Source organism: Lichenostomus cassidix, chromosome Z, assembly GCF_008360975.1.
Source record: "Lichenostomus cassidix isolate B80296 chromosome Z, HeHo_3.0, whole genome shotgun sequence".
Lineage (NCBI taxonomy): Eukaryota > Metazoa > Chordata > Aves > Passeriformes > Meliphagidae > Lichenostomus > Lichenostomus cassidix.
Window position 1 is genome coordinate 6993170 of NC_139511.1, and position 12654 is coordinate 7005823.

The window sequence follows — 12654 nt, forward strand, 5'->3', positions numbered from 1 at the left end:
TTATTAGTAAGAACAAAAACTGTTTGTTAACTTTAGTGGCTCTTCTTATTTCCTTTAATGATGGAAATAGCTTGTTTTCTTTGGCAGGCCAATTATTTGGTGTCTGGTGAACAGAGGAGTAATATTTCTCCTAAAAATGGCAACTGAAGGGATTCCACAGGGTTTGTAAAGACAACTGAAAGAAGGAAAATTGATACCTCCTGCTGTGCTTTTCTGTAAATCCACTCTGGGATCCACATGTGTCATTCTTGATAAGCTTTCTGTGCATCCTGCAGAGCAGGGGTGGTGCAGTTGCTGTCCTAGTTGGAACAGGTGTGACTCACAGCACTCCACCCTTGGCTCTGGGGACTCTTGAGTCTGGGAGCTGGAACAGAATAGTACTAAGACAAAGTGTTCTGGGAGCACGACCCTTCTGGGTCCTCAGCAGTTATCCTTTGCTCTAAAACCAGGAGGATTTTAGTTTCGATTTGTGTCTCTGCAGGTAATACTGAGCAGAGGCTTTACTTGTGCTGTCACAAAGTTTGGGTTGCCTTTCTGGAAGCAGAGCCTACATTAAATGCATAACAGATTAATGTTTCCCCAATACTGACACAGCGACTGCTGAGTTTTTTCACTCATTGAGTCTAGATTGTAAAAATAAATTAACCTGTAGCTTCATGTACCTCTATGACATTCTTTATAGTTCTTAAACACAAAAATGTTCTGCAAACAATTAGAAGAAAACAGTGTTTCATGGATAGTATTTGACTATCCTCTTTAAATTGTATTATCTTTGTTCGAATGTGAGCAGAACCCTCAGAAAGTAGGACAGAAAGTAAGCAAACGCCATGTTTAAATCTGAATAAGATGTTGCAACAGTTTGAGGAGTGTTGGCAGGCTGTACAAGCTGGTCAATATTCTCCATTCTGAGGATTTTTGTCTCTTTGTTTAGTGGTGTGCATGTTGGAGGTTTTTTGGGTTTTTTTGCCTTTGCAGTGTCAGGGGTTTAGCACAGTTCACAAGTGTAATGACTTTTGCTCATGTAGTTTAGTAATGCCAGCTCTAAAATCATAGAATGGTTTGGGTTGGAAGGGACTTTAAAGACCATCTAGTTCCAACCCCCCGCCATAGGCAGGGACACAAGACCGGGTTGCTCAGGGCCCCATCCAACCTGGCCTTGACACTTCCAGGAATGGGGCAGCCACAGCTTTTCCAAGAAAGGAGTGAGCTTAAGTCTCTTCCCAGGTGTATCTGATCTGCTGATCCCAGTAACAGTAATCTTACAGCAATATTTCTAGAAGTTTACAGGATTTTTCTAGGTTTGCTAACCATTTATTGGGTACAGAAAGTTCCATGTGTGTGGCCCCATGAATTTAGCTGCAGCTCTTGCACTACCTTCTTCCATCATTCCCCAAGGAAAATGAGTTCACCATGCTTGGGGGAGCAAGCCAGCATTCATCTGCAGTTGTCTCATTTCCGTGCTGCTGCTGGTCTGGACAGCCCAGCTGGTTTGGAAGCCCAAAAAAAAAGATAATAAGGTGAAAAAAGTGAGTTGCCAATGCTCAAATACTATGTACAAGTAGATGAGCCTCTGTGTTGCTGTGGGTCTCTGTCCTTCAACAAGGTATATGCCTACTGCAATTTTCTCTCAAAAATTAGAAGACAGGAAAACCAATCAAATGGATCTTCCCAATTAGAGTAATATTGTAAATACTTGGACATAAAGGATACACCCAGTAACTCTGAAGTACAAAAAGTATTTGGAAATTACTCAGTAGAGTACTAAAATGGAATTATGTCTACATTTAAGGTGAATATTTCTGACTTCAGAAGTTTTTAGTATTGTCTTAGATTCGTTCAAACTTGACTCTCTTTTTCTTATTCATTTCTTTGGCTGTCAAAATCAACTGTAACTTCAGTGTGTGACTGACAGTTTTTCCTATATGTCAAATTGAGGTTCAGGAAAAGGAAAAGAGAGATATCTAATTGCTTTTAGTTCTAAACCAGTGGCTGTTTGGGTACATCACTGCAACTCTAAAAATAGCGAGCAACTGTAACAATACCAGACAGAAATACACTGTTCAGTGTTGGTGCCTGCTAAGGATTACTTGAAACAGTTGTCAAGAAGTTTGTAACCCATCACTGTAAAACCATTTGTTCAGACTTACAACTTTTAATTTGAGATACATCTGGAAAGTAGGTTGTGTTGGAAGTTAATGGAGAAGAGAGGACATGAACAGACTGTGGCATCACAAGAAATAACTCATGGCATTTCCAGTCACATTTACAAAGTGACCTGGAGGTCTAATTCTAGCTTCTAAATACCTGCTAGGTGGAAGCTGGCACATACTGGATTCAATTCAAATGACATTGTGGGTGTGATAATGTTGGCTTCAGGACACAGTGCCCAGTTCCACCTGCCCTCAGTAATTAATTTCCATGCTGTCTCAAGCGTGTCACTGTTTGTTCACAATGTACTGGTTCAGAGGGACCTCAAGTGTTTGTTCACAGAGTGCAGTCAATCTTTGTGTGCATTCGCCTACCTGTAGCACTTTCTATCTTAGAGTCTTAGAGGGTTTTAAAAATACTTATTTAAGTTAAATGATTGTTAAAAAACTGCTGCCACCCGAAGCACAAAGCTTTGGACTGTTTGCAGCCATGAAGAGAACAGGTACCTTACCAGTGTTCTGTGGTAGGAAAGAATGCTGAAAAATGTGCCATTTTGCTCACTGTTCGAACAAGTTTTTCTCAGTGTCTGTGCAGCACTCTTGATCTTTGGTTGCACCTGATCACGAAGAAAGCAGTTAGTGCAGAAGTAACTAAAAACCAAAGTTTTTTTTTCTCCATCATTTATCCCATGCCCTCTGTGTCTAGAATGGCTTGATCTGGTCTTAATTGCCCGCAACTCACCATGACATTCCAGCAAGTGAGACCATCAGGGGCCGTAACAACAAATGCCTGGTTTTTACAACCAGGCTGCCACTGATGGTAGCAATACAGAAGTTTGTAATGCCTCCACCTTCTGGGTGGTGTGGCAGGAGTTCAGTGGCTGGACATTGTCTGCATTGTCTGCATTGTCTGTGAGCACCTTGCATTTCCAGTGCCACTGAAGGACTCTTCTTCTGTTTTGGGGAATGGAAAATCTCAAACAATATCTTTTGTTACTGCCAGCATCATTTTGAAAGGCAGAATTTGTATCTGTGATGTATCACTGCCCTCGAATTCCTTCTTATTCTTGCCCTCAATCTGTTGCTAGTGGGACTGGTGGTGGAGGGACTGATTGACTTTGCTGTCACTTTATCACAAATGAGTTTCTGATCTTTCTGGCCAGATTTTAAAAGCATTAGTTCATTTAGAAACTGACTTCTCATTTGAGTCATAGAAGGGTGTGAGTCCTACTGCATATTTTTCAATTGCCCCAAGATACTGAGGGCACTGAAACTGAAAACCCCAGAACTACTGCTAGCTTGATGAGGCTGTGTTGTATTTTAAACAGAAAAATCTGTGCAAGGGTAGCCCAAAGAAGAGCGCTGAGAAATTATTATTCTGTGTGCCATTGGTTTAGGGCCAATAGAGATTCTTGTCCGTTTGTAGAGGTAATTCAGGTTTTAAAAATGTAGGACTAATTGTTTCATAAATGAAAAAAATCAATTACCTTCAGATGAAAATTATAACTGTGTGAGAACTTAGTAATTGTTTTTGTCTAAAGCTAATTACTTGTGACTTTTTTTGTGGCTAATAACAAGCTGGTTCATGGAGCATTAACTGACACTTATGTGTCTTCATTACACTGTTTTAACTCCTGCTATTCATCATTATGTTCTACTGGTGTCTTAAACAAGTATTGCATGGTACCTCAAAGACCTTTCTTTGATCTAAATCTCTGTTAATCAGATGGCCTGCATTTGTTTAGTAATAGTAGTCACTAAGTGGTTCTGATAAAGTCACACTTTCTTTGCACTGAGGCAAATGTAAGGACTAGAAGCACATGGCAGAAATTACATCTTGGTTTCTTGGGAACCCGTGCATGGTAAGCAAGCTGGAAGTCGTTTTCTGAGTTTTATTGAGGTTCCTAAGTTGTCACCTCTGCAGCTCTGAAAGCAGACTTTACTTCTGTCATGGATGCCTGTATGTGTGGGCCATCTTCTCTGCTGTTTTGCCTGACAAATCAAGACACAGCTCCAGGCTGAATCCTGCACGAAATACTCATCACCATGTAGCATACGCACAACAGACCTAGTATTACAGATACCCCTCCCAGATGCAGATCCCCAGATATGTCTCTGCTATTTCTCATTTTTTCCAAAGCCAAAAGGTTCCATTCTCACACTTTTCTGCTGAATCTGCAGCAAAATTAATCTCTATATAGGATTAAGTGTGCAATAAAATGATGGCTGTTTGTTTTCTATCAGAGGGGCTCTGCACCTGGATAAACTGGTGTTTTTCCAATGTTTAAAATAGATTCTTTAATGTAAAAGCAGTCACTATGAAAATAAAAAAGAACCAATAAATCTGAGTCAAATCAGTAAGTGGATCAAAAGAAAAAATGTTTACAAATGTTCTCAAGGAAAGCTATTATTCACTTACTTATCTTCTGTCCCAGTGCTTTGAACTCTTTGTGTGGAGACAGGAGGGAAAAGCCCTAATTTTTTAAGCTCATTAGCTTTAGCTAAAGTATTCTGTGTCCTCAATTATTTTAGTTGAACCAGCTTGACAAATAAATTAAAACCTAGGTAATTGAGGCTTTTTCTTTTCCACTAACTCCAACATTCAGTGCAATACTCGCTTAACTATTCTTCTCTCTTTTGGAAAGAGAAAATGAGAAACCTACCTGTCTCCAAGAGTACTTTGATTCACTTACGCAGGTATGTGCATGTGTGTGCTTGCTTTGCACATGAGATGCTGACATCCTTGAACTGAGAAAGAGACCAAAAACAGTTATTTTTTGGGATCAGAGCCACTTGTGCTGATTTGTGTGAATTATCAGCTGGGGAGTCACTGCAGAGTGGTGTTTGTCTTTGCACACATCCTTGCAGCACTCAGTTCCACCCATTGCTTCCATCTCCAGTGGCCAGGAGTAATAATGAACTTGGGGATAAAGAAATGTAAACCAGGCACTGGCAGCTACATGTGGGTGTTACGGACATAGCAATGAAGGGTATTAAGTAATCTCTATTGGCTGGACAAAACACTTGTCTGAATTGGATCTTGTAGCTCAGCTTAAGGATCTGAAATGAGTTTCACGAAGATGCACGTTTCCTCGGAGGATTTAATTTCTGCCTTTGCTCTCTCTGCCAGGGAGGAGGATGAGTACTCGGAGCTGCGGTCAGAGCTCAGCCAAAGCCAGCAGGAGGTTAACGAAGGCTCGCACAACATGGACCAGAACTCTGTCTCCGTGCCAGAGAACCATTCCACCATAGTCACTGCAGATGTGGGTGAGTTATGTTCTTAGTAGATTTGATGCCTTCCCACAGCAGAAAGGTATCAGAGCTTTTGAAATGCAAATCTGAGCATTTGGTGAGGAAACATACCCAGGCTGTGTTAATCACAACTGATGCTGATCTTCTGCACAGCTGTGAACTTACGTGTGGAGTAACCTCTGTGCCTTGAATGTAGAATCATAGAATCATTAAGGTTAGAAAAGATCCCTAAGATCATCGAGTCCAGCCATTAGCCCAGCATCACCACCATGTTCATCATTAAACCGTGTCCTCAAGTGCCATATCCACATGGTTTTTGAACACTTTCAGGAATGGTGACTCCACTGCCCCCCTAGGCAGTCTGTTCCAGTGCTTTACAAACCTGTCCATGAACATCTTTTTCCTGATACTAAATCTAAACCTCCCCTGGTGCAGCTTGAGGCTGTTTGCTCTTGTCTGGTCACTTGTTACCTGGGAAAAGAGTATGACCCTCACCTGACTGCAGCTGCCTCTCAGGTAGTTTTGGAGAGCAGTAAGGTCGCCCCCTGAGCCTCCATTTCTCTAGAAGCAGACCTTCTAGAAGAATTCTGCTGTAATCCCCACTGTCACGGATTTCCAGAATTATCTTCAGAACTCTATTCCTGTTTTCTATACGATATTGTTCATTACAACAGCACATTTGTATTGGTGTCTGTGATTTCTAGAAACATTGATACAACAGAAATAATAATAACGTGCTTGCAAAGTGTCTGACCCCTGGAATTCAAAGTATTAACAAAAAGTTTAATAGAGACTTTTATGGTCTGGAAAAGTTAATGTTTTACTATCAGAAGTTAATGTTTGCTGTTACATTCTTAGTTGAACAGAGTCTCATATGAGGATTTTTTTCCCTTCATTTTCTTGTTAAAAAAAAAAAAGGAACTAATTTGCTTTTCAGGATTTATTTTGTCTTCTTTAAGTGGAACTGAACCAGGGCTTGTGGACATAAACAGCAAGTTTATGTCTGGTTAACTTTTAACAGTGCAAAACACAGCAGTAGTATGACGTACAATGTGGAGGCCTAGAAGATAAGGAAGCTGATATGTCTGTCTCAAAAACCAACAGCCAAATAGCTCTGGAGCCAACCTTTTGGTAATTACACACTCTGAGAAGGAGCAGGATGTGGCTGGAGGAGGGAGCCATGCAGAGGTACAGGCAGCACTTTTCAGGGACAAATGGCCTTGTTTAACTCCTGGACATAAACACAATACAGCACATGGCAAGCGCAGGGATGAGACTGAGAAGTGGGCATGGGCTGTAGAGAGGAACCCAGACCACCTAAGACCCCGGAGGCCTCCCCACCTATTTCTAGAAAGGTCTGAAAGAACAGATTGCCCATGATAACTAATTTGCATAGAAAGGGAGAAACTTACCTCCAGAGCAGGGAAAACTACCTATAAACAGATACCTCCACAAAGCCCGGTTCTGCATGTGCAACCCAGCAACCTGAACACCAAGCTGGATCACAAAAGAGCCAGGACTGGTGATCTCTGTTCTTCTCTTTCTCTCTCCCTGTTTAATTTATCTCTCTTTTTCCTTCTTCCCTTTCACACTCTATCCAAAACCCACTGCCATGTGCTTATATAGTAGGTCAGGGCCCAACCTGACTCAGTTTCCGTTCCAAGTGTGTAATCTATTAATTAGATTTTGTGAGCTTTTATGGACCCGAATGATGTTTGTCTTTTCTTTGACCACAAGAATCTACAAATCTTGGGTGCTCCCTTAAAGGTAGGACTCACAGATAGCAGTGGACAAAATAAGAATGTTATCTCTAGGGATTCCTGAATTTCTTCCATATTTTCCTTCTGTCCATAGACTCTGTCCTTTTTTGAGTGTTGTTTCCATATTCCTGTGAAAATAAATTGCACACATACACACGTGTAGATACAGGAAAATGTGTAATTTTTAATCCTTCTAGATATAGGTACATAAGGATAAAAAAATCATGCTCTAATAACCCATGTGCATGACTTGCTTACTGCCCTAATAGAGTGAGCATCAGTGACTTAGTAAAACCAGTAATACTTCATGACACACTAAGGCACGTGGATCTGCTGCTCTGTTCCTACAGGCAATAAAACACCTGGAGCCAGAACTGTGAATGCTTTCCAGCACATCTAGCAGAGTTGTGATTGGGCTGTGATGGTTTTCTGTCAGAAATGGGGTTCTCACTTTGTAAACCATTTATTTTATTGGGGAAATGTTACTGCCAAAACAAATCCCAGCAGGCAAGGTCTTGTGAAGGTTGTTTAAATGTACAAAATGTTTATTTTAGAAGATGTTGTGGAATTAAGCAAATTCAAGCAAACAAAACACAAGGTTTTCACAAGTAAGCATCCTTCTTGCTACATGCTGCTTCTGAGTGTTGTTACTACTATAAAGGACTTTTTTGGTATTACAACATATGGGTGGCTGCTAGTCAGGAATTAGTAAAATGACTTCCCAGAATAAAGTTTTGTATGTTGCCCATTCACATTTTTCATGCAAGGTAACATCATTCTAAACTCTTCTTTTTGGTAAGCAGTAGATTTGTGTTTATATGTATTAGGCTGTGGAGTTGGACTTATGATAATGTGTTGGCAGGGTTTTTTTGGGTTTTTTTTTTTACTTTCTCTTTTCATTCCATCATCCAGCTGCTCTTAGTCTTCCCTTGCATGGGCAGATTTCAAGGCAGTCTGCAATAATTCGGTGTCTGTTAAAATTCAGACCCAGTTCAATGCCACACTGCTTTAGTGCCCTGCAAGAACCTCAAATATGAGGCTGCTGCGAAATTCTGACCGTGGTGAAGCTCTTGCAGCAGCAGTACAGGAATAATTCCCTCCAACAAGAATGCCTGCGTCTGTTTTTAGTGGGGTAGAGGAGCTGTGGGTGTGCAGCCACCTCATAGTGCACCCCTTGTGTGCTCTGCTGTGGGCAGCTATTGCAAATTCTTGGCTTAGCAAGCCAGAAGTACTGACTGGCAAATCCAGGAGACAGCACAAGGGTGAAATCTGCCATAGCTCTGCCTTAGAAATGGCTATTCTCTCACCAGAGGTGAACCTGTGAAAAACAAAAATAATTTATGGAGTGAGCTAGCAAGGTACAGAGACACACTTCTTTTCACTTAAGTGGAGGGTGCTATGGCAGTGGGCACTAGGAGAAGTTTGCCTAAAGACAGGAAAGGAAGTAATTCTCTGTGATATTTTGTAATTAAAATAGCATTGTTGTATAAACCGTTAATATAGTTGTAGTATGGAACATAACAACAAGCTGTGGGTGGTATGATTCCTGAATATTCTGCAGTTGCATTTGAAGAGGGAGTATCGATTACAATAAAACACAGGCTCTAAGGCAGTTGATAGGGAACATTCCTGTGAACATCACAATTTTTTACAATCAGGCAGTACCTAAGTACAACCACAAAAATTACTCTGAAAAACATCAAGTCATAACATCACTGAACATACCAGACAGAAAAATGTTGTGTTTACAGAGACGAGTGTATGACATTAATAAAATGGAGAGAATAGGCCTTGAATGGCCAAAAGAACAACTTAAAGAAATGTCACAGAATGTAACATATAATATCTTAAAAGTGTTCTTCAGAAAAGAGGGGGTTTTGAAGAAAGAGTGAACACTTCAGATAAGCTGTGGGGCTATTATTTGCCAGATGAGAGGTAGCTCATTATTTCAGTTGATGTGATTATGGTATTTAAGCCTATCAGTTGTTGAGGAAAAAGTGGCAGAGTGCAAGGACATACTTTGAACACTATCTGTCCTGGCTGTTCTGCAGCAGGCACTTCCTAGTTAGAGTTTGTTTTTTCACTGAGTCACTAATTGTTGTGATGTTTGTTTTGTTTTGTCTTGCTTTCTTTTAGATAACTGTAGTGACTTGAATTCAGAACTGCAGAGAGTGCTGACAGGTCTGGAAAATGTTGTCTGTGGGAGGAAGAAAAGCAGCTGCAGTTTGTCGGTGGCAGAAGTGGACAGACACATTGAACAACTCACTACTGCCAGTGAACATTGTGATTTAGCCATTAAGGTAATGGTAACATTAGGCTCTAAATGCAGTGTGTATGTTTCCTGAGACACCTGATCACTTTTGTAATAATCAGACTTCGCTTCCAAAGGTGTTAAAAGTACTCCGTAGGAGTCAACTCGAGTTCATGGTGTGTTGGGTAAGTAGTAACACACCTGTTTTACACCTTTCAAGATCTAGTAGGAGTTATTAATACATTTGTGATCTCAAATCAGATCTGTCTTCGTCTTACGCTCATTTCAAAGATAAGAGAAATAGGGATATTCAACAGTTAATATACTTTGTTAAGCAAGTTTGCATATGCATGAAAAAAGGTGTCACCTGCCAAAGGTCCTAGAGGTAATCATTAACCAGTGACTGAAAACACTATGTCTATGCCTATGAGTGTCCATGCCTAAATTGTGATTTGGCTGTCTTAAAATATAAAGCTGTCCTAGTTCCAGGCAGGACTGGGTTAATTTTTGAAGTAGCCAGGAAGGGGCATGGCCAGGTTTCCAGGCCTGGCCCTCATTTTCCAGGCATCCCTTCCTGGTCATGTGTTTTTGGGGGTGAAAACTCATGTGCAAATTGTCCATTTCTTGTACACTCTATTATTAGTATTTCTGCTGTTGCTGTTAATTTTCTTACCTCATTGCTGTTTCCAGTAAATCGTTCTTGTCTCAACCCCTGATCTTTGCCTTTTGTGCCTCCGATTTTCCTTTCCATCCCACCACAGAGGACTGGGGAGTGAGTAAGCAGGGTGTGGTTTGGAATTGTTTCAGTGGGAGCACTAAATTGGGAACACCACAACAAAAGCTAATTTAATGCAAAGCATGTTTTGTGCATTAGGTCAAGTGAGATAAGTCAGACTCAGGAACAAATAATTCAAGTGATAGCTGTATGTGTTGCTATATTGAATACATCTCGCTTCAAATACCTCTGTGGGCCTCACACAGGCTGATCTCTTCCTGTTTCCCAGAATCCAGAGTTGTTAGAAGGCAAGAGGAAGCTAGCGACACAGCTCAATATGAGATATAAAGCAAGCTCCGTTTATTTTACAGTATGCGTGGCTTATATAGTGTTACAAGTGCTTGTGTTTCCTACTAAAAGTTACTATTTGCATTCCATTGCATTCCATTCTCACATTCTCAGAGTTCCCCCCTTACGCTTCTCAGGGTTTCTCTTCATTCTTGTCACGATACCTTTCTAGAGCTCAAGGACACTGCTGTGCCTCCTGGGGACCTTTCTCACTGCACTGCCTCAGGGCACTGCTGCAGCCTGTTCAGCTAACACCAGTCTTGCTCGCACTAAACCTCATTTTGCAACCCAGAGTCTCTCTATTGGTGAATACTGACTTTTGAAAATGGTTAATCCTGAAATTCTAAATAGTACTTGGCAGCATTCAAAGTACTGATACTAATCCTCTGAGACAAAACCTACGTGTAGAGTTGCTCTCTGCCTTTCCACCCATGGCTGCAGGTCATTTCTGCTTTCCTCTTTCTTCAGGGAATTTTGAGGAATTTTGAAAGTGCATGGAGTCGTGAATGGAAGCCGGAAGTATTCTGACCATCCTTTGCTATGACTGTTAGCTTTTTTCTTCACCAACAGACTAATGCATTTAAATGTTTTGAATACTTCAGCTTTGGTGGTTAAATTTCACTGGGTTCCTTTTAATGCAGTTGCTGCTGAAATTTTTTTTTTTCCTCCTTTTATGCAAATCATGTGACCCTAGCTAACTGAATTGTTTCTGTCCCACAAAAACTGAAAAGACCTTGAAATTAAACTTATCAGCATCTTTTAAGAAAAAGATTTAAGAAAATTTCCACAGAATAGTCTGATCAATGCTTCATTTATTTTGGAGAGCACATCAGTAACAGATACTTAACCACTAAAACTTTGCTGATTAAAAAAGCTGTAAGTATTTCCAAGCATGAAACATTTAGTACATGAGAACAGCTGTACTGGGTTGGACCAAAAGTCCATCTGCCTAGTGGCAGATGCTAACAGAAAGACAGCATCAAAAATGACATCCATAGTATGTTCTTCTCCTTCTTTCAAAGATGCTTTCAGCAAAGTGGATCTGTAGGGACTTCTTGAACCAAAGGTGATGTCTTTGTGTTTAACAGTAGTGGGTGGAATTTTCTTCCTTAATTGTATCTACTGTGTTTTTAACCTGTCTAAATTTTTGGCCTCCATAAATTCTGTTAGGAGTAAATTGTGCTATTGAGTTACACCATATGAAGAGGTGTCACTTTTGCTTCTTTTAAATCTGATACTGTTGATTTAATCAGATACCACATCTGTAACGCAACACTTCATGTAAAGAAAATAAGGCAGAGACCACTGATAGCAGTGTCAGAGACAAGACTGGAATTACCATGATATGACATCCTGCAGAGACCACTGATAACAGTGTCAGACACAAGACTGGAATTACCATGATATGACGTCCTGCTGCCCTGTGCTCAGAACACAACATTGTAACTCAATCCCATACTCTGTGAAATTGTAACGGAATTATTTGCTGGGCAGCAACAGACCAGGTAAAAGTGGTCTGTAATGCTGCTTCGAAGGGAAATAATGAACATTTTACATAGCTGTATCTATGTAGTGTTTATTCTTTATTTTCCATGGAGGATGATTGGTAGCATGTTGGACACCAGAAAATTTTCATGCTGTGAGGAGAAGCAGTGGCTTAGGGAAGGGAGGGGCTGGGAAAATAGCAACACTGGAGCATGGGGAATAAGGAGGAAGGAGGAAGCAGCAGAACTTCACATTAGAGAGGCGAGGATACAGCAGGGGAAGTTCAAGAGGGGTGTGGAGGGAAGAAGGGAGAGGAGAAATCAGCAACAGAGGCACTGTTTAAAATAAAGCTGGTGTTATCAGAAGAGAATGCTCCTGCCATTACAGAGCTTCTCTTTACATTGTGAGATTAACCACCCTGTGCTTATTCAGAACTCAAACTCATTCTCATGCTTTATTGAAATAATTTGCCTTGTCATAATTTGAGATCTGTGGGTCCAAGTGAAGCTAATGCAAGGGAGAGCTGGGGCTGCTTTTATCTCATAGAGATGTTGCAAGGCTCTGCTTTTTCAGAAAAATAATTTCAGTTTCTTGCCAGATCTGTAAGCAGAAACACAGTGTAGATACTGTGTCAGTAGAGTTTCATAATTGTGGCTCCAAACGTTTTGCAGTTTGATGTAAGAGAGACATGAAATA

At 40.6% G+C, this 12654-nt stretch overlaps 1 protein-coding gene across 3 annotated transcripts in view; it reads left to right on the forward strand.

Moving 5' to 3' along the window:
• Positions 1–12654, forward strand: part of MCC (MCC regulator of Wnt signaling pathway) — a 195024-nt gene that overhangs the window by 135880 nt on the left and 46490 nt on the right. For all 3 annotated transcript variants that reach the window (XM_085042557.1, XM_085042558.1, XM_085042559.1), the window contains 2 exons: positions 5278–5414; positions 9296–9459. In XM_085042557.1, coding sequence (XP_084898683.1) covers positions 5278–5414; positions 9296–9459 — 301 coding nt within the window. The remainder of the gene's footprint in view (positions 1–5277; positions 5415–9295; positions 9460–12654) is intronic.